This window comes from Lynx canadensis, chromosome X, assembly GCF_007474595.2.
Source record: "Lynx canadensis isolate LIC74 chromosome X, mLynCan4.pri.v2, whole genome shotgun sequence".
NCBI lineage: Eukaryota > Metazoa > Chordata > Mammalia > Carnivora > Felidae > Lynx > Lynx canadensis.
Window position 1 is genome coordinate 41,883,635 of NC_044321.2, and position 20,971 is coordinate 41,904,605.

General features: G+C 45.8%; 1 protein-coding gene and 1 long non-coding RNA gene across 3 annotated transcripts; one reads left to right on the forward strand and one right to left on the reverse strand.

The window, feature by feature from the left end:
- Positions 1–1,590: 1,590 nt before the first annotated feature.
- Positions 1,591–20,927, reverse strand: LOC115507160. Its single transcript, XR_003966572.1, has 4 exons — positions 20,903–20,927; positions 12,132–12,195; positions 4,466–5,460; positions 1,591–1,848 (listed from the first exon to the last, which is right to left on the reverse strand). It is a non-coding gene; the product is annotated as an uncharacterized LOC115507160 (long non-coding RNA).
- On the forward strand, positions 11,721–18,311 carry GLOD5 (glyoxalase domain containing 5). Of its 2 annotated transcripts, XM_030305368.1 has the most exons (4): positions 11,721–11,783; positions 14,522–14,659; positions 16,404–16,559; positions 17,830–18,310. In XM_030305368.1, the coding sequence occupies exons 1-4, from the start codon at positions 11,721–11,723 to the stop codon at positions 17,953–17,955; spliced, it is 483 nt and encodes a 160-aa protein (XP_030161228.1). In that variant the 3' UTR covers positions 17,956–18,310. The 2 variants fall into 2 exon arrangements, with proteins under 2 accessions (XP_030161228.1, XP_030161226.1); XM_030305366.1 differs by lacking the exon at positions 11,721–11,783 and having other exon boundaries at positions 14,429–14,659; positions 17,830–18,311.
- Positions 20,928–20,971: the final 44 nt, after the last annotated feature.

Sequence of the window (20,971 nt, forward strand, 5' to 3'; positions counted from 1 at the left end):
GGTCACAAGACAGTGAAAATGAAGTTTCTTTAAGGAATTAAATCAGCTCTTTCAGAACGTAACACATTTCAAAATTATCACACGGAAGTTGTTTCTTTGGAGCAAAGTAACACCTGTGTTAGTTGGTTTGGGCTGCCATAACAGAATACGACAGACCAGGTGGCTTAAACATCAGAGATTAATTTTCTCACAGTTCTGGAGGCCAGATCAAGATGCTGGTAGAGTTGGTCTTTCCCCAGGCCTCTCTCTTTGGCTTGCAAATTGCCATCTACTCCTGTGTCCTCACAAGTCTTCTGTTTTCTGTGTCCTGATCTGCTCTTCTTATAAGGACATCAGTCACACTGGATTAGGACCCACCCTAATGACTTCATTCTAACTTGATCACCTCTTTAAAGGCCCTGTCTTCAAATACAGCCACATTCTGCAATACTAAGGATGGGGGCTTCAAAATATGAATTTGAGGAGGACAAAACTCAGCCCATAACAGCCAGAGATGAATTTTAACTATTTGTCTGACGTGGGGGAAGAAGAGGAGGGAGTAGTTTAGGTCTGGGATGTGTTAGTTTGCTTTGGGGAGACCTCAGCTAGGATGGGCAGATCGCTCAATGGTAGCCTCACCCAAGATGGAAAGATTGCTCAATGGCGGCTCATTGCTTGGTACAGGCTTTCTCAATGAAAATGCATCATCATGACTTTATTGTTTTGGTTAAAAATAATAACAGTAATGCCCAATAATTACAAAAAATAGGGGGGGAGTGCAGAAAAGCACAAACATAAAAACGTTAAAACAAAATCACTTTAGGGGTGCCTGGCTGGCTCAGTCAGTAGAGCATACAACTCTTGATATTGGGGTTGTGAGTTCAAGCCCCATGCTGGGTGTAGAGATTACTTTAAAATAAGGGGCACCTAGGTGGCTCAGTCAGTTGAGCATCTGACTCTTGATCTAGGCTCAGGTCATGATCCCAGGGTCATGGGATTGAGCCCTGCACTGGGCTGGGCGCTGAGTGTGGAGCCTACTTAAGATATTCTCTCTCCCTCTGCCCCTCACCCTGCCTCTAAATAAATAAATAAATAAATAAATAAAGTATTTTAAAAATAAAAATTAAAAATCACTAAATCCTAATACCAAGAAATAACCATTTTTCTTATGATGTTCCTTCTGCCCATGTACAAGGAGGCAAGATTGGTACATGGAGAGTCAGAAAGAGAGAAAGAAACAAAACCAATTTATATTAATGGGCTTGCACTACACATGTTGGTTTAAGTGAAAGGTGTTGAGTTTTTGTTCAATTAAACTAACAGAAGAGAGGCACCTGGGTGGCTCAGTTGGTTAAGCATCCGACTTGGGCTCAGGTCATGATCTCATGGTTTGTGGGTTTGATCCTTGTATCGGGCTCTGTGCTGACAGCTTGGAGCTTGGAGCCTGCTTCGGATTCTGTGTCTTCCTCTCTCTCTGCCCCTCCCCTGCTCATGCTCTGTCTCTGTCTCTCTCTCTCAAAAATAAAAATAAATGTTAAAAAATAAAGTAACAGAAGAAAAATAAATGGCTGTTGTATTAGTTTCCTTTTGCCACTATAACAAATTGCCACAAACATAGTGGCTCAAAACAACACCAATTACTGCCTTCCAGTTCTGGAAGTCAGAAGTCTGGCATGGGTCCCACTGAGCTCCAATCAAGTTGTTAGCAGGTCTGGGTTCCCTTCTAGAGGCTCCGGGGGAAATTTTTCTTGCCTTTTCCAGCTTTGAGAGGCCCCCACCTCCCTTGGATCATGGCCTTCTTCTTCCATCTTCTAAGGTAGCAACTGTAGTTGGGTTCTTCTCACATCGCATCCCTCCTGTCTTCTCCCGCTTTAAAAAAATTAATGTTTTATTTATTTTTGAGAGAGAGAGAGAGGGACAGAGCATGAGCAGGGGAGGGGGCAGAGAGAAGGGGGGGGACACAGAATCTGAAGGAGGTTTAAGGCTCTGGGCTGTCAATACAGAGTCCAACATGGGGCTTGAACTCACAAATTGGCAGATTGTGACCTGAGCTAAAGTTGGATGCTTAACCCACTGATCCACCCAGGTGCCCCCCTCTTCTACTTTTAAGGATACTTGTGAATATATTGGTTCCACCGGATAATCTAGGACAACTGCCTTATCTTAAAGTCATCTGATTATCAACCTTAATTCTCCTTTGCAGTGTAACCTAACATAATCCCAGCTTCTGGGGATTAGGATGTGGGCATCTTTGGGGTGGATGAGTCACGCTGCCTGGCACTAGATGCAAAATGTAACAAACTGCTGAACCTCAGCTACAGGTTTCATTACAACATCCTCTACATTTAAATCTTTCATAATTCCCTAAGTAAAAAAAAAAAAAAATCATGAAAAACCTTTATCGGTTGAGATGCTTTTGTCTGCAAGTAACAGAAACCAACTTGAACCAGCTTGACCAATAAGAGAATGGACGAACTCACAAAAGAGGAAATGGCTTCAGGTGGGCTCAACCCTTGTTCCAGAGAGGCCAAAGGCCATCCCACCAGTGAGCGACAGAGCTGCAATCCCAGCCCAGCCTGCCCAAACATTGCCCAACCAGGCTCTTAGCCATTGTCAGTCCACGCTGACCTGTGCCAGTGGGGACACACTTGCCCAGAGGCCTGCCTTCCTGAGTGAGTGAGTGAGTTGGAGCTGGCTGCCCATGTCTTCAGGCCTGGCGAGAGCCTGCACTTCTCAGGCACAGGCCAGCCCGCAGCCTGTCCATTAGGCACGACTTAGGGAGCTGTGTGGCCTGCGAACCACGGGCACATTGTCAGGCTGCCTTTTTCCCTATCTTTCCTCTGCCTGACTGGACTAGTGCCTGGGCCTCGGGAAGCCGGGGTGGTGCTGAGGTTTGAGCAGGCTCCACCCAGAACCTTGCCAGGCCCCGGGGGCCTAGAAAGGAGCAGGGTGGAGAAGGCTTGTATGCCATAAGCCTCAGTTCAGCATCCTCAGTAACTGCCCATCGATGTAGGGCTCGCTGTCCTAAACTGCTCAGTTTCCCCCACGATGCTACTGTTAGTTCTCATCTCCAAGTGCTTTACACATGCTGTTCCTCCTGCTGGCATATGCTGTCTCTTTTTCTTCTGCTCAGTTAACTCCTTATCCTTCAGATTTCAACTGCGATGTCACCTCCCTGAGGACTCCTTTCTGGTACCCACCACTGAATAATGGTATCCAGCTCTTAATCCCTGGAACCTGTGAATGTTCACTTGGTGGCAAAAAAAAAAAAAAAAAAAAGAAAAGAAAAAGAAAAAGAAAAAGAAAAAGGAGTTAAGGGTCTGGAGACGGGGAGATTATTTTGATTGTATGGGTGGGCCCTAAATATAACCACAACTGTCTTTATAAGAGGTGGACACTGGCGTGATGCAGCCATAAGCCAAGGAACGCCAGCAGCTGCTTCCAGCAGCGACCTCACCTTTCCCTTCTGTCCTTTTTTTAAAAAAAAAAATTTAAAGTTTATTTGAAAGAGAGAGAGAGAACAAGCAGGGAAGGGGAAGAGAGAAGGAGAGACAGAATCCTAAGCAGGCTCGGCACACTCAGTGCAGAGCCCAACTCCGGACTCAAACTCACAAACTGCGAGGTCAAGATCAAGAGTCAGACGCTTAACCGACTGAGCCACCCAGGTGCCCCATCCCTTCTGTCCTTCTTTTTTTTTTTTTAATTTTTTTTTTTCAACGTTTTTTTTTATTTATTTTTGGGACAGACAGAGACAGAGCATGAACGGGGGAGGGGCAGAGAGAGAGGGAGACACAGAATGGGAAACAGGCTCCAGGCTCCGAGCCATCAGCCCAGAGCCTGACGCGGGGCTCGAACTCCCGGACCGTGAGATCGTGACCTGGCTGAAGTCGGACGCTTAACCGACTGCGCCACCCAGGCGCCCCCCTTCTGTCCTTCTTAAATCCACTCAGCCTCAGGAGTTTAGGACTATCAAGTCCAGCAGGGACCATTTTATCTAACCTCCTCATTGAACAAATGGGGGAAACTGAGGCATGGGGGGGGCAGGAATCTGTTCATATTCACCCAGCATGACATCAGCAACAGAGCTAAGCCTGGAAACTGGACCTAGATGTGGGCCCCTGCTCTGTCTTACAAGGAGTCCCTTGTAAACACTCAGAGTGACTTCAAAGACAACTAAAATGACCTTGATCACAGAGGGAAGAGAGATTTTTGCCCCCAGCCATTGGTAGGAGACTTGAGTCAAGTAGCCTTTGGACCTCCCCCCTTCAAGACTCAGTGGGCCTTCCCTGTCATGTTGCTAGGTTCCACAGCCTAGACCCCATGTCCAGGTCAAGGCCACATGGCCACCAACATTTAGAGTGTATTTTGAGACCACTGAGCTCAACTCCTTCTGTACCAAAGAAGCAACAGGCCCAGAGAGGGCAAGGGACAGAACCCAAACCACACAGCAGCTCCAATGCAAAGCAAGGGCTAGAACTCAACTCACCTTGCCTCCAGTTCTGTGGTTCTATAGCCAATGTTTTCCACTGCCTCCCTATAATCCTTACCCCCATTCCCTCCCTTTCCACTACTCCATCCCCAATTTCTTCAGGTGGTAAGTGGAGGGCCCCTGTTCTTAAGGAGCATAAGTCCCTCCCCTGGACCAAGGGGGTGGATTATGATTGGTTTAAACCAGTCATAGCAATTTTGCTTCCTTTGGATAGTGACAAACTGTGGAGGGAATCTGGTGCAGTTTTGGCTAATGAGATATAAAGGATATTCTATAGGGAGGGCTGTCCACACCAAATAAAAAGACAATGCCTCATTAGGAGAAAGCCTTTGTTCTGATCTCTTTTTCCTGCATTGGATGCAGATGTGACATCTAGAAGTACAGCAGCCATTTTGGGACCATGAGGCAAGAAACATGAAGAAAAAGGTCAGCAGGCTTAAAGATGGTCGTGATGAAAAGTGAAGGAAACTTTGACTCCTCTTACAATATTATTGAACCTGAGACTGTCAATTTCAAATTTCCTGGTAATGGGAAAAAATAAACCCCTCTCACTGGAAGGCACTCTGGCAGAGCTTTCTGTTCATTACAGGGGGAAGAATGCCTGAGAAAGACCCTTTTCACATAATCTCTTAACTACCTTTTGGGACAGCCAGGTTAGGTCATAGCACACCATTTTTACGAACAAGGAAACTGAGCCACAGAGCCTATGTGGTTTAAATGTCTTCCCTGAAGTCCTCACAAACTGGACCTGGTGGAAAGGCAGGCATTTTCCTTGGGGGTAAAAGTATACTTCCTAAGCAAACACTGCCGCAGCACATTGCACGGGCCTATGTTTGTAGGAACATCAAATGGCCCTGAACGTGGCCATGGTTGGGAAGCCCTGGCTGCTGCCCCACTGGTTCTTCTGGGGCTTTGTCCTGGGAGAAGTGCTTGGACCAGTGGTGAGCAGGAAGCATGTTGGGTCTCAGTCACTCAGCAGCAGGTGCCACAACCTAAGGAGAAAAAGAAATCCTCTATTGGAGACATTTAGTGAAATCAGAGCTATCTTTAATCCATCTACGGAAAGGAGTAGGTGAATTATACCAACCCTTGATGTACCCTGAAGCCCCTTATTAAAGCCACGCCAATGGGGCACTTGGGTGGTTCAGTCGGTTAAGCGTCCAACTCTTGATTTCAGTTCAGGTCACGATTTCATGGTTCATGGGGATGGAGCCCACGTTGGGATTCTCGCTGCCCCTCCCCTGCTCATGTCCTCTCTCAGTCTCTCAAAATAAATAAATAAACATTTTGAAAAAATAAAAACTAAATTAAAAAAAAAAATAAAGCCACACCAAGCCACAGAGCGACAGAGCCTCATTCTCCTGTAGATCTCTGAAGAACAGGGCTCTGCATCCAGGGCCCCCTGCAGTGGAGCCAGTGCAGCTTGGAGGTGCAGGTGATGTCCTCCCAGCCCCTTCACCCTGGCCAGAGCTCTGCCTGCTGTAAAAGAAGGAAGACCAGCTCCTAGAAGCCAGGAGGCCCTCCTGGGAGAGTATTCCCCTGCCCATGAGGTCCTCAGCTTACAGAGCCCATTTCTGCAGAGGATTTGATCCACACGACACTACGTGTGTATGCAGGAATTCATTCTTGAATAATGGACCAATGCCACAATGTCAGTGGTTTCACTCTCTGCTGGAGCTGTAGACCTCCAAAAGATGGACCAAGAGCAAATGGAGAGAGCACCGCTGTTCCTGAAGGACACACATCATTTTAGCTCAAGTCATTTGGGAGGACTGGTCGCGTAGCCCCACCCAGGTGCAAGGGGGTGCGTGTGTGGGAAATGTCATGTAATTTCTGGTTAGGCAGCGCTTTGCAACAACTCAACATTTGGGCAGATGAAGCATAACATTTGGGGACAACCAGCTGTCACTGTGACACGCTGTCAGATGGGCACTATCTCCAAGAAACCTGAGGATCAGTACAGGCATGTGACTTGCTCAAGGTGACAGATCCATGATTACAAACTAGGTGTCCACTCTCCCAGCTCCTTGCCCCATACCACCTTGACCAGCCAGCTCACTGCCTTGAATTTTAGGAAGAGTCCTAGGCCTGGTGCTTTATTTTACAAAGTGGTTTCAGGGCACCTGGGTGGCTCAGTGGGTTAAGCTTCCGACTTCAGCTCGGGTCATGATCTCACAGTTCGTGGGTTTGAGCCCTGCATTGGGCTCTGTGCTGAAAGCTCGGAGCTTGGGGCCTGCTTCGGGTTCTGTGTGTGTATCTCTCTCTATGCCCCTCCCCCGCTCATGATCTGCCTCTCTCTCTCAAAAATAAATAAATGTTAAAAAAAAAAAGCAGTTTCAGCTTAAGAACTTCACCCTAAAACTGTCTTGGCAAAGGAGATGGGACACAAATGATCCCCCTTTCACAGGTAAGGAAACTGAGTAAGATCAACTCTGAAGAGAAATGAGAAACTCTAGGTCATAGGCACTGCAGACCTTCCAAGCAACAGATTATAGATATTTCTCTTCCTCAGGCATCCACAACACCCCTGAAGAGAGTCTGTCTTTGGGGTCTTCCAAGGCAATTAATAGTGAGGCCCACATTCTAGAGCTTGTCCTGTGCATGGCTCACGTGTGTTAAAAGATAAGATAAAGCACATTTAAATTTTCAGGACTTTATTGGAGCAGAAGTCAATTGGAACTAGGCAGGGCCAAACCGGAAGTGGTTAGGAAGTGGACAGGAGCCAGGTGCAAGTCTTTTATGGGACAAACTGGAAGCAAAGGGAGATTATTTGATTGGTTATAGCGGAAGCGGTTGCTCTTATAGGGGAAAGCCTACTTGGCTATTTGCAATTGGTTGTTCTTAAATTTCGATTTCTTGGATACAAGTTCTGGCTTAGGTTTTGGTTTGCTTTACTGAGGCTACGAAGGCATCAGAGCCACCTCAGTCTAATGGCCTCCTTGTTTAAGTACTTTTAACAGGTGGTATTCAAACTTTCTCCTCTTTTCATTATTTTTTTAATGTTTATTTATTTTTGAGAGAGACAGAGACAGAATGCAAGTGGGTTAGGAGCAGAGAGAGAGGGAGACACAGAATCTGAGCTCCAGGCTCTGAGCTGTCAGCACAGAGCCCGACATGGGGCTCGAACTCATGAACCGTGAGATCATGACCCGAGCCGAAGTCCGACGCTCAACCGACTGAGCCACCCAGGCACCTTAATTTTTCTCTTCTTTTGAAAACAAATTTTTTAAATGTTTATTCGTTTTTGAGAGAGAGACAGTGTGTGAGCAGAGGAGGGGCAGAGAGAGAAGGAGACAGAATCCGAAGCAAACTGTCAGCACAGAGCTTGATGCGGGACTGGAACTCATGAACCGTGAGATCGTGACCTGAGCCAAAGTCGGTTGCCTAACTGACTGAGCCACCCAGCTGTCCCTAAAACTTTTTTTCCAACATTTATTCATGTTTTAGAGACAGAGTGCTAGCAGAAGAGGGGCTGAGAGAGAGAGGGACACAGAATCCAAAGCAGGCTCCAGGCTCTGAGCTGTCAGCACAGCCTGATGCATGGTTTGAACCCAAGAACTGTGAGATCCTGACCTGAGCCGAAGTCAGACATTCAACCAACTGAGCCACTCAGGCACTCCTAAACTTTCTCCCCTTAATCAGGGTCAACAAATGCACACCTCTAGCATCATTCCCTCCCCAATCTGTGTGATCCCAGGAGCGTCCTCTCATTCTGTGTGACATCATGAACGTGCACACCCGTGTGTGTGATGCCAGAGGAGTCCCCATCCCAGTGTGTGTAACTCCAGCAGTGTCCAAAACTCAATCTGTGTGACCACAGTTGTGTCCATACACCAGTATGTGTAATCCCAGGAGTGCCCACCTCCCAAGTTGTGTGACACCAAAAGTGTCCACACGTTAGTCTATGACAGTGAGTATTCAAACCCTCATGTGAGTGACTCCAGAAGTGTTAAGTCCCCAGCATGTGTGATTCCATGACAGTCTGTTCTCCTTTCCGTGTGACCCCATTAGTGTCCAAATATCCATTTGTGTGACTGCAGGGATGTCTACACCCAGTCTGTGTGACCCCAAGACAATTCACTTCCTGGTTTGTGTGATCCCATGGCCATCCACACTATAGTCTGACCTCAGCAGTGTCCACTCCTAAGTCTACACCAGGGAGTATCCATCAATCACTCTGTGTGACCACAGGAGTGTCTGCACCTCAGTTTCTGACCTGAGGGGTGCCAACACATCATTTATTTGACCAGGTAACTGTCCCTACCTCAGTCACTACAATCCCAGGAGTGTCTACTCCTCAGTCTGTATAACACCATAGATGTTCACATCCCAGTCTATGTAACACAAAGAATGCCCAATCCACAATATGTGTGCTTTTAGGAGTCTCCATTTCCCAGTGTTTTTAACTTAAAGAGTCCCAAACTCCCCCTGTGTGACCCCAGAGATTTCCACTCTCCAGTGTGTGTAACAGAACCCTTGGAGTGTTCACACCTCTGAGTGACCCTATGTCTGTCCACACTCCAGCATGAGTGACTCCAGGAATGTTCAAACCCCCATCTTTGTGACATCATGTCTGTCCACACCCATTCATTCTTACCTCATAGTCGTCTACACCTTAGGCTGAGTCCAGGAGTGCCCACATCCCAGTCTGAATGACCCCAAAATCTCCACAATCCAATCTGCTATCTGACCCCTGGAATGTCCACACCCTGGCATGTGTGACCCTGTGAATGTCTATTAGCCAGTCTGGGTGACTCAGGAGTGTCTACTCCCTAGCATGTGTGACCCCAGAAGTGTCCATATACAAATCTGTTTGACCCCAGGACCATCTGCTTCCCACTTTGTTTGACTACTATAGTGTCAACATGGTAGTCAATCTGACCCCAGAAGTGTCTACTACCCACTCTGCATGACCTCAAGAGTGTGCAGACTTCAGTGTGTATGATTCAAGGAGTAACCACTCCCTACGGTGTGTGACTTCTGGATTGCCCAGACCCCCATCTGAGTAACCCAAGGCTGTCCACCCCCTAGAGTATACTACCTCATGTGGTGGCCACACCCCTATCTATGTGGCTCCACGACTGTTCACACTCCACTCTGTGTGACTCCAGAATTATGCACACCACTATCTCTGTGACCTGAAGGGTGTCCACACGATGGTATATTCTGACAGTACTGGATTCCTCAGCATTGCTACTCCCCCACACCCTCTGTGGATGTGACCTGAGAGTGGATGTTCATACCTAATTCAGCAGATCATTGTGTCCCTAGCTCCGGCCCACACCACCAAGTGACCTCTTCTATTCCTATTTCCCCTCACTCTCTCCAGTGGACCATTCAATTCCCATAGCCTCCTCCCCAACCACACACATATATATATCCACATTCCCAAATAGACCATCCCAGCCCCTGCAGATTTTGTAGAGAACAAAGACCAAGACAGCTAGCCTCCCGCGACAGACTCCAGCCTGCAGGGAGTAGTGGAGAGGAAGCCAGTAAAGGCACCATTAATGGGAGTAAAACCTTCCAGGATCTTGTGAAACATTTATGGAAATCAACATTTTACACCCTCTTCCTCCCCAACTAGAATGTCATCTCCATGTGGGCAAGAACATTTGTCCATCTAGTTCTTTAATGTCACCGCAGCACCTAGAACAGCAGTCAGTACACAGAACGCATTCATTAGGTGTTTGGTGAATGAATGAACCCTCTGACCCCTCAATTCCACTTCTAACTCTAACATGCATGTACATTTTCAGAGCTGTGTGCACAAGGCTGGTAGGAGCCAACAATTGGGACAACCTTGTAAATGTCCACCTATAATATAGCCAATGACTTTCACAGAGTGAGATGAATGCTGGGGGTTCATATTCTACCACAGAGCACCCGCTGGGTGTGAGACAGAATGAGTGAGACCTGTGTGTGCCTTCCACAGGACAGGCTGTTGACAAAGAAAAGCAGGTGGGGGCTGGTTATGGTGACACGTGTGCGCGAGTGTAAGGAAACACCAGCAACTGTCCTCAGTGGTAATTTTTGGAGACTGGAGGATGTCCTTGTAGTCCATATACTGATGTACTGTTGAAACTTTTTATGCAAACCTATATTCATGTATTATAAGGGGAAAATCATATGCTAAAGTCAATAAGCATAGCACAGAGAACTTGTGTGTGTGTGTGGGGTATATCTGGGGTGTGCCTAGGAAAATTTCAAACTCACATGCCCCATGCCCCAGGAGCTAGACAAATAAACCACCACCACCACCACCACCACCACCACCACCACCACCACACACAGGGAACTCAGTTCAGGGTAAGGTAAACAATAGTGGGACTGATGAATGTTCCCTCTCAGCAGTGTTGGGAGAGGGCATGGTAAAGGGATGACTGGGGATGGGGAAAACCTGAGAGTTCACACCCTGAAAGAATTCAGAAACATTGCACCCTGGGACACAGAGCACTTAACAGCTTAGAGATCTCGGCTCAGAAACAGACCCATAAGCCAGAGTGATCATATCTTAACCCAGATAGCTTTTAACTTCACACCCTGGACACAAACTCTGACTCCCAAATAGATCAGGGGTCTCATATTCTGGGGACACAAGCCTAAGGAGACCAGAGGTCTCGCACCCTAGAATAAAGATCTCCCCACCATACTTGGGATGGGTGATTTTTCTGTGTTATTACAAAGCAATCCCTTACACATACACCTTGTTATGGACCGAATGTTTGTGTCCCCCCAAATCCTTATGTTGAAGCCCTAACCCCCAGTGTCATGGTATTCAGAGGTGAAGCCTTTGGGGGGGGTGTTTAGGGTTAGATGAGGTCATGAGGGTGGGGTCCTCATGATGGGATTGATGCCCTTATAAGAAACCAGAGCCTGCTCTTTCTCTCCACCATGTGAGGACACAGAGAGAAGGTGGTCCTCTTCAAGCCAGAAAGAGAGATGTTACCATAATGTGATCCTGCTAGCACCTGATCTCAGACTTTGGGCCTCCAGAACTGTGAGAAAACTAATTTCTGTTGTTTAAGCCCCCCAGTCTGTGGTGCTTTGTTATGGTGGCCTGAGCTGACCAAGTCACACCTTAAACTTTTACTTTCACGGCCCTGAGTTTTATATCAGAGTTCTTATACTGCCGACTTCTGTTACTACCAGCAGTCCTCAGCCTGGGGCCCTCCCATTTCTGCCCCTTGATCTCTAGGCACTGAGCCAAAGGGTTGTCTGGAGGCTCCAGGGCAAAGACACCTAGCCTGCCATGCTGTGCCGTCTGCCCTCCAGGCTGCCAGCCAGGATGTGGGGCAGGACTTTGGAGAAGCAGGTGAGTGGGGTGATCCCAGGGGCCTGGGGCATAGGCGTTTGCCCCAAGGCTGGGGATTGCCTAGCCCAGGCCTGGTAACCAGTTTCCTTTCTCTGTGGGCTATCCTGAAGTGCGGACATCCATTTTCCCGGTCCTCCTCTCTCTTCCTCTTTCAAAGACAAGCAGAGGGCAGCAGAGGGACATGGAAAGGGCCTGTTCTAACTCAGTCAGACTGCAACACGTCTGCAGGAGTGGCCCTGAGCTGAGGGATGACTGCTTTGCTCCCTCAGGGTGGCTCCAGGGAGCCAGTTTGGCCAGGAACATCAAGATGGGGCAGTGTGGGAAGGGGCCAGAAAACAGGGCACTGACCTTGAACTTTGCCAGGAGAATTCCAGGGGCCCCTGACACCCTGAAGGAGACCTTGTAGAGGATTCTGTAGAAAAAGAGGAGGCAGGAGGGAGGACATCGTGTTCTGGGCACTCTATTATATAGAGAGATTTGCTGTGGGGAATAAGATGGATTACATTTCATGTAGTGCTTAGAACAGGGCTTGGCAAAGAGTAAGCCTTATATGATTACTATGTCCTGATGATCTTTTTATAAACCAGCCTCCTTCACCTCGCCTCAACAACCCTGAACTATCTGGCCCTTGCCTTCTCCACCTACTCATGCCTCACTCACTCTTGGATTCTAAACCACACTGGCCTTCTTCTGGGTCCTTAAGAGAACCAGCCCTGCTCATCCTTGAATTTGTGAGGATGGAGTTCCTTCTCTGCAAACCAGAATCTGGGGAGTGAGTCTGAGCTGGCAGGCACTGAAAATGGGAGGAATGGGTTGAGTTGATTTCCAATAGACTACCAAAATTGGGGGTTATGGCTAAAGCTGTGCTTAGTGGGTAATCTATAGTTCTAAATGCAGAGATGAGGAAAATTGAAAACCAATGATCTGAGTTTCCTTATCAAGAAGCTAGAAAAGGAACAGCAAATTTACGTTTGTGAAAGTGGAAGGAAGGAATTATAAAGAGCAGAAACTGGTAAAATAGAAAGCAAACATACATTGGAGAAAATTGACAAGGTCATAAATTCATTCTTTGAACAGATTAATAAAATATTAGTAATGTCTGTTTTCTCTCAAATTTTTAACAGAAAAAAATATAAATTACCAATATCAGAAATGAGAAGGGGGTGCTATTACAGACCCTACAGACATTAAAAGGTTTTTAGCATTCTACTTTATTTTCAATGGAGCCCAAATGCCAGTCATTTTCTCATTATACTGCTTCTGTGTCCCTGTGGATCCTCTGTATTCACCAGGACAGTAAAACTCAGCAACATTGCTAACACCTCTTCCACTCATGAAAATACAACAGCACAGCATTTTTTACAGTTGGGGCTCAGTGAAATCAATTGTTTAAAATGTAATGGTTTGAATAGAATGGAACACAGTGGAATGGAATGAATATTATAGGGTAAAATGGAATGGAATGGAATGGAATGGAATGGAATGGAATGGAATGGAATGGAATAGAGTAGAGTAGAGTGGAGTAGAAGTCAGACTTTGTGCTAGGCGCTGGGCCTAATTGTTGTAGTAGATATCCATTAATTTAACAGATATTACTGAACATCTGCTAGTTGTTTGGGACACAGTGGGGAACAAAACAGAGATAAATCTCTACCCTTATGTAACTTATATTCTAGTCCTAGAGACAGATAATAGCATATGCATTAGATATGCATAAGGCCCTGAGGCCAAAGATACAAAGATTGCCCGTATGAGAACAGGCAAAAGACAATGTAGCTTGGAGTTCAAAAGAAATGGATGGGGCTGTAGAGACTAAGGGCCATGGAAGGGAATCTGAAATTTAACAAGATGACCATGACAACATCATCATCATCGTTGACTCTTATAGCACTTGCTATGTGTCAGGCATTGTTCTAAGCCCTTAAAAATACAATTTTTTTTAATGTTCACAATAATCATATATATATATATATATATATATATATATATATATATATATATATATAACCATGCACATTTTACAGAAGGAAACCAAGGCACAGCAAGATTAATTAAACATCAGACATCAGTCTGGCTCCCCAAATCTGTTCTATTAACCACTATATTGTGCTATAGTGCCAGACCACAGGCACCTTATAATCCTGTAGCACATGTAGTGTAAATGTACAAATTACTAAAGAATGCAAATCAAGAGAAAGGTCAGGTGGGAAGTGTGCTGAGGGCAGGAAGTAAGAAGGGGGGAGGTGTGCCCTCCCTCTAGGTATCAAGGTGAGTCTGGAAATACACATGCCTAGAAACATTTATTTTATCTGAGATGCTCCCTTCCAGTCCTGGCATAGCTGAGGAGAAAAAAGGGTACTGAGTAAAATTGGCCAACAGAGGGCTTGTACTTTTAGGGGTTGGGGCTCCTCTGTGTCCTGTCATTCCTTGCAAAAGATATGAATTCCAGCTTGGGGACAAGAGAGGGTTTTTTCTTGGTCTCCACTTCCCTAAACTTCATCTCTAGCCCTCTAGAGGGGGAAAGAGAATAAGAAAACAGTAGAGAATGATCATGGCAGACTCTTGTGAATCTACACATGGGTGATAAGACTCTCCTCAAGTTTTTTCCCAGGACTTTTCCCTGGAAATGGGGTTGAGGAGGAAGTATAGTCATTGTGGAGATGAGGGGAGCTGAGAAGGAAACAGGAAATTTGGGTGTGACCAGTGGCAATGTGATCTCTTTTGAATTTTTTTTTAAGTCATGGAGGAACAGCAGTCAGACTCCTTCCCCATGTCTTATCCATAGACTGGACCACATTGTGATGACAGTAAAGAGTATCAAAGACACCACGATGTTTTATTCCAAGATCCTGGGCATGGAAGTCACAACTTTCAAGGTAATCACTTTCCCATATGCAAATTGCAAGTGAAGTAGAATTTGGTTATAATATTTTTCAGCCCCCTTCCCCTCAAAAAAAAAAAAAAAAACAACAACCTCAGAGAAAATCTGTGAGAAAAATGCAAAGGATCAATGTAGGAGATTCCAAATTCTAAATAGTGGAACTTCCAGAGACAGAATGGAGAAAAAGGTAGGGAGGAAATTGTCATAAAAGTAACGCAAGAGAACTTTCCAGTCTTTGTGTGGAGGAGTATCCAGCACATTGACACTTAGATATGTTCTTGGGAAGTTACAGAACATCAAAGTGGAAATGAATATCATAAGAGCTTTCAAAGAAGTTAAAAAGAAAAGTAGTTAGGGGCACCTAGGTGGCTCAATCGGTTAAGCGTCCAACTATCGATCTCAGTTTAAGTCACGATCTCACAGTTCATGAGTTCGGGCCGTGCATCGGGCTCTGCACTGATTGTGTGGAGCCTACTTGGGATTCTCTCTCCTTCTCTCTGCACCTCCCCTGCTTGTGTGCTCACTCTTGCTCTCTCTCTCTCAATAAATATTTTAAAAAATTAAAACTATATTAAAAAAAAGAAAAGTAGTTCAACTACAAAGGGAAAAGAAATATGCAGATACCAGATTGCCCATGAGTCACATCAGAGACCAGAAGACAATAGAACAATTTCAAGATTTTTTTTTTAACTTTATTTTGAGAGAAAGAGAGAGAGATCATGTGCGAGCAGGGCAGAGGCAGAGAGAGAGAATCCCAAGCAGGCTCCACACTGTCAGTACAGAGCCTGACTTGGGGCTCAAACTCACGAGGCGTGAGATCATGACCTGAGCCAAAATCAAGAGTTGGATGCTTAACCAACTGAGCCACTTAGGCACTCCAAATTTCAAGGTTCTGAGGGGAAAATTTCAACTTAGAATTCTATGTGCAGCCAAACGATTAATCAAGGTGAGTGTAGAGTAAAACATTCTTAGATATATGGGTCTCCTGGCTGGCTCAGTCAGTAGAGCTTGAGACTCTTAATCTCAGGGTTGTGAGTTTGAGCCCCATGTTGGATGTAGAGAGTTTACTTTTTTTAAAAAAAAATGTTTATTCATTTTTTGGGGGGGGCAGAGGATCTGAAGTGGGATACACGCTGACAGCACAGAGCTATATGCAGGGCAGGAACCCACAAACCATGAGATCACGACCTGAGCTGAAGTCAGACGCTCAACTGACTGAGCCACCCAGGCGCCCCTAAAATTTTTAAAATATTTTTTAAGTTTACTCATTTATTTTTGAGAGAGAGAGAGAACAAGTAGAGGAGGGGCAGAAAGAGAAGGGGACAGAGGGTCTGAAGCAGGCTCTGTACTGACAGCAAAGAGCCTGATGTGGGGCTCAAACTCACAAACTGCTAGATCATGACCTGAGCCCAAGGTGGATGCTAAAACCAACTGAGCCACCCAGGCACCGCACAAATTTTTTTTTATTTTTAAGATAGAGAGATAGAGAGCAAGCAGGGGAGGGGCAGAGAGAGGGAGACAGAGAATCCCAAGAGTGTTGTCAGCTCAGAGCCCCATGTGGGGCTCGAACTCACAAACTGCAAGATCATGACCTGAGCCAAAATCAACAATCAGACGCTTAACTTACTGAGCCACCCAGGTGCCCCAGGGAGGTTGTTTTTAATTAAAAGCCCCATTTTACCTTTTTTTTTTTTTTTAACCTTGGAGGTTGTTCTCAGTTGTTCTTCCTTCCCAAATAGGGCGACCGGAAAGCATTGTGTTTTGGAGACCAGAAATTTAACCTCCATGAGGTGGGAAAGGAATTTGAACCCAAAGCTGCTCACCCAGTTCCTGGCTCCCTGGACATATGTCTGATCACAGAGGTACCTTTGGAGGAAATGGTCCAGCACCTCAAGGTGAGTTGGACATCCATTCTTTTTGAGAAGCTGCTGCTGGTATGGTGAAAACAGAATGCATGACCCAGCTGGGTGTTCCTCAAACTTCAGACATAACAGGTTTTGTCATATCCAGATCATGCCTGTATACAACCATTTGCTCGTTCTTTTTCCTGACATCATTTTTTCATGTAAACAAATACATTTATATCACTCTTGTAAAGAATACAAACCTAAATTCTTTTTACATAAATGCATTTATGTAAAAAGCAAATGTTCAACCAAGTACATGAACAGACCATTATATCTTGACACAAAGGGAAGTTAACTGTAAAAACAAACAGCTATAAAAACACCAGTCATTAGATTCTATCCACTTCCTTTCTCTGAACCCTCTGGGCTTGATGTTACAAAGGGAGATTTAGCAAATGGTTGGGGAGGTGCTAAGGACTTGGTAGCATCCACCAGAGACTTTCTTCTTGATAGAATCAGGATTGAAATAGGGGGCACCTACCTGGCTGGCTCGGTAGGAAGAGTATGCAACTCTTGACCTTGGGGTCCTGAGTTCAAGTCGCACATTGGGTGTAGAGATTACTTAACAAACAAACAGGGCGCTTGGATGGCTCAGTTGGTTAAGCATCCAACTTCAGCTCAGATCATGACCTCACAGTTTGTGAGTTCAAGCCCCGTGTTGGGCTCTGTGCTGACAGCTCAGAGCCTGGAACCTGCTTCTGTGTTTCCCGCTCTCTCTGCCCTTCCCCCACTCATTCTCTCTCTCTCTCAAAAATAAACACTTAAAAAAAGGAAAAAGAGGATTGAAATAGGATTGAAGAGGGACTATTTAATTTGGTGTATTTCTAACACTTAAAATGGTTTAATGTAAAGGAAGCATTGGTTCCCCTTTTGGGGAACACAGAATAAGGTCTTGCATATATTTCTTTCTTTGGAAAGTATCAGTGAAAAAGTCTGGTTTGGAAGTAAAGTGGGGGAAAGCATAGGGGCTAAGAATATGGGCTTTGGCCCAGACTACCTGGGTTTGAATTCTGGCTCTGCCACTTACTAGATAATTCTAGGCACCATTTTATCATCCCCATTTTACAGATTAGGAAATTGAGGTACAGAGCAGTTAGGTACCATGATCGAGGCCACACAGCCGCTAAATGGCCAGAGTGAGGGAGGGGAGAATGGAAGGAGATGAAGTCAGAAAGATATCAGGGGTCTTCTAAGAATTGAATTTTGGTCTCATACATGGACTGTGATGAATGACTTTTGTGTTCTCCTCCCACTTCAGGTTTGTGATGTCCCCATTGAGGAGGGTCCAGTCCCCAGAACAGGGGCCAAAGGACCCATTATGTCCATCTACTTCCGAGACCCTGACAGAAACCTGATTGAGGTGTCCAACTATATCTCCTCATGATTGAGGCTGGCCCTCTGCCATTCTGTTCCCTGTGATGTCTCCCTCTCCCTTTCTGCCTGCAAACTCTCACCCAAGCCCAGAGATCTCCAAGGACTGAGGACTTCAGCACTTCATTCTTCCTACTGGGGGGACCTGAGTTGGGTTTGGGACCAAAATTACATGTCTGAATGTCCTCCATCCAAGGCTCCCCTAATAAATTAACAACCTGTCAATTAATATGAGCTCTTCATTATTATTGTCTCAGTGCTATGTATGAATGTTTGTCCAGGGTGTGAGGTCTCTGAGCTGTTTGGGGGTCAGTGACCAGGGTATGACATCTCTGAGGACCAAATCCAGGGTCATCCCCTTGGGATTCAGGGCCCCTGACAGATTGTCCTTGTTAGTGAGCCCATCCTTTCTCATCCTTTTGGAATTCACCTCATCCCTTCCAAGTGCTGCTTCCTGTGTCCTCCACCCCATAGGCTTCACTGAACCTCAAGATCTCTGTGAGTCCCACGGAACCTTCAAGGACCACCCCAAGTGATACTACCTCCTCCTGGAATGCCTTACCTGATCTCACCCCCAGGGTATGTGGTGCTGTCTACCTTTGGATCTGGTAGGTCCAGATTCATCTTAACTGAGGCTCAGCTCCTGACAGAGTAGACAGGACTGGGACAAATTTCATCTGTTTCTGCCTCCCCCTCCCAACACCATCCATTCAATCAACTAATAAACACATATTAAGCACCCACTCTGTGCTTGGCCCTGTTCCAGACATTGGGGAGACAGTGTTGAACAAAAAGGATAAGCATACCTAGGTTTGGGGAGTTGTCATTCTAGTAGAAGAGACAAAATAAATAAAATTAAGTAAGGAAAATATGGAGCACCTGGGTGGCTCAGTTGGTTAAGTGTCCAACTCTTGATTTTGGCTTAGGTCATGATCTCAGGGCTCAGGAGATTGAGCCCCACAACGGGCTCATGCTGACAGCACAGACCCTGTTGAGATTCTCTCTCCCCCTCTCTCTGCCCCTCCCACCACTCGTGTGCATTCTCTCTCTCTCTCAAAGTAAATAAACTTAAAAAAAAGTAAAGAAGGGCTGCCTGGGTGGTTCAGTTGGTTAAGCCTCTGAGACTCTTGATCTCAGCTCAGGTCTTGATCTCAGGGTTGTGATTTCAAGCCCCACGTTGGGCTCCATGCTGGGCATGAAGCCTACTTAAAAAAAACAGTAAGGGAAATATGAATTATATTAGAGGATGATAAATACTTTGGAGCAAAAGACAACATGGAAAAGAGGGAATGCAGATAAAAATTGCTGGGGCAGTTTCTAACGTGTAATAGGATGGTGGGGGGAAACTTCACTGAGAAGCCATTTGCATGCAGATCCAAGATGAGGGAAGGAGGTGCACCAATAGCTGGAAGAAGAGCATAACAAGCAGAAAGAACAGGCAGTGCAAAGGCCCTGAAGCATGAACGTGCCTGGTGCATGAGGAACAGTGAGGCCAGTGTAAAGTGAGCAGTGAGTGGAGGGGGGAGCAGCAGGAGGTGAGGTCAGACACGGGTTGGGAGACTGATTGTGTAGGGTATCATGGGCCACGGAGAGAACTCTGGCTTTTACTCTGAGTGACAGGGGAGCCACGGAAGGGTCATGAGCAGAGGAGGGCCATGGTCTGACGGGATTTAACAGGCTGCCTCTGGCTGCTGTGAAGAAAATAGGCTGTAGGTGTGAGGGCAGGAACAGAGGACTGTGAGGGGGAGGCTACTATAGTGGTCCAGGCAAGTGATGCCGTGCCGGCAGGGGAGGTGATAAAAGGTGGTTAGATTATGGAGATACTCTGAAGACAGAGACTGGATAAGTTCACCAAAAGAGAAACTGTCAACTAGAGAAGAGGTCCAAAGACATTTAGAGTTCTGAAACAAGGATTAACCAGCAAATGAGGCAGGCAGTGAGGAAAAGGAAAGAGTATAGCATCCTGAATGAATGAGTGATGGATAAAGGAGCATGTATGACAGTCTTTTGATGTGAGCAAGCCTCTAGTCTTGTGGACTCTAGTCTCTAAACAGTCCCCAGCTGGTGGTTCAGCCAGACCCTATGAGTGAACCCCCAAAGAGCCCCCCCAAACGAAAGAGAGGATGTGTAAGGATGTGAGTTTCAGCATGTGAAAGGCTTTGCCAAAAGCTGTAGCAGGCTTCCTGCCTGTTTTTAATTTTTTACTATTTATTTTGGCAATTAAATACGTATTAAGATAACATAAACTCTAATACAGATTTTCAGCATAATATAGATATCACACATTTCTCCTAGTAACAGATGATAGCCAGATGAATCACAACAGTAGAAGAATCTAGAACAATAAATTTTGTTAGTAGGAGTCTTCCTAGAAGTCAGCAAACCTAACCCACTCACAGATGAGTAAACTAATGACCAGAGAAGCTGGCATTCTCTACAAATGTTTAGGGCACTGACCATGTGCCAGGCACTTACTTGGTGCGGGTCATGTAAAAGTAAACAGAACGTGGTAACTGTACTCAAGGAGCTCATAGCCAGGCTAGTGGGCAATGGTGTCCAATAAGAAAGAAATTAACACACAGTCTAATCAGTATTGTGAGAACACCATGCTCAAGCTACAAGATGCACCCAATCCAGGTTCGGGAGCAGCTCTGCAAAGGTCAAGCGTGAGCTGACCTAGGAAGGATGCACAGGAGTTACATAGATAAAGAGGCAGTGAAACAATGTTCCAGGATGGCCCTGGTGAGGGAAAGCATAGTGCATTTAGTTAATCAAAGGAGTTCAAGTACAAGGGAATTCCAGTCGTGGACTTTGGAGACAACAGTCTACTGACTCCCAGTTCAATGCTATTTTTAGAATACTATCTGCCTTTCTAGGTCTCCTGACAAGTCTGTGATGATTAAGTACATATATCAACATTCTTGCATAGAAAAAAGGAAGCATACGTGGCTCATGCTTACCTACGTAGAGACATTAAGATTTTCAAACCCTCTTGTTTAAGATGTCTCTGTGAGGGGCGCCTGGGTGGC

Excerpts from the sequence above, each read along its gene's own strand:
- GLOD5 (XM_030305366.1), top strand. The coding sequence starts at position 14,444 with ATGAGGGGAGCTGAGAAGGAAACAGGAAATTTGGGTGTGACCAGTGGC. Across the intron at positions 14,660-16,403 it reads TGGAAGTCACAACTTTCAAG|GGCGACCGGAAAGCATTGTG; the intron begins GTAATCACTTTC and ends CTTCCCAAATAG. Across the intron at positions 16,560-17,829 it reads AAATGGTCCAGCACCTCAAG|GTTTGTGATGTCCCCATTGA; the intron begins GTGAGTTGGACA and ends CTCCCACTTCAG.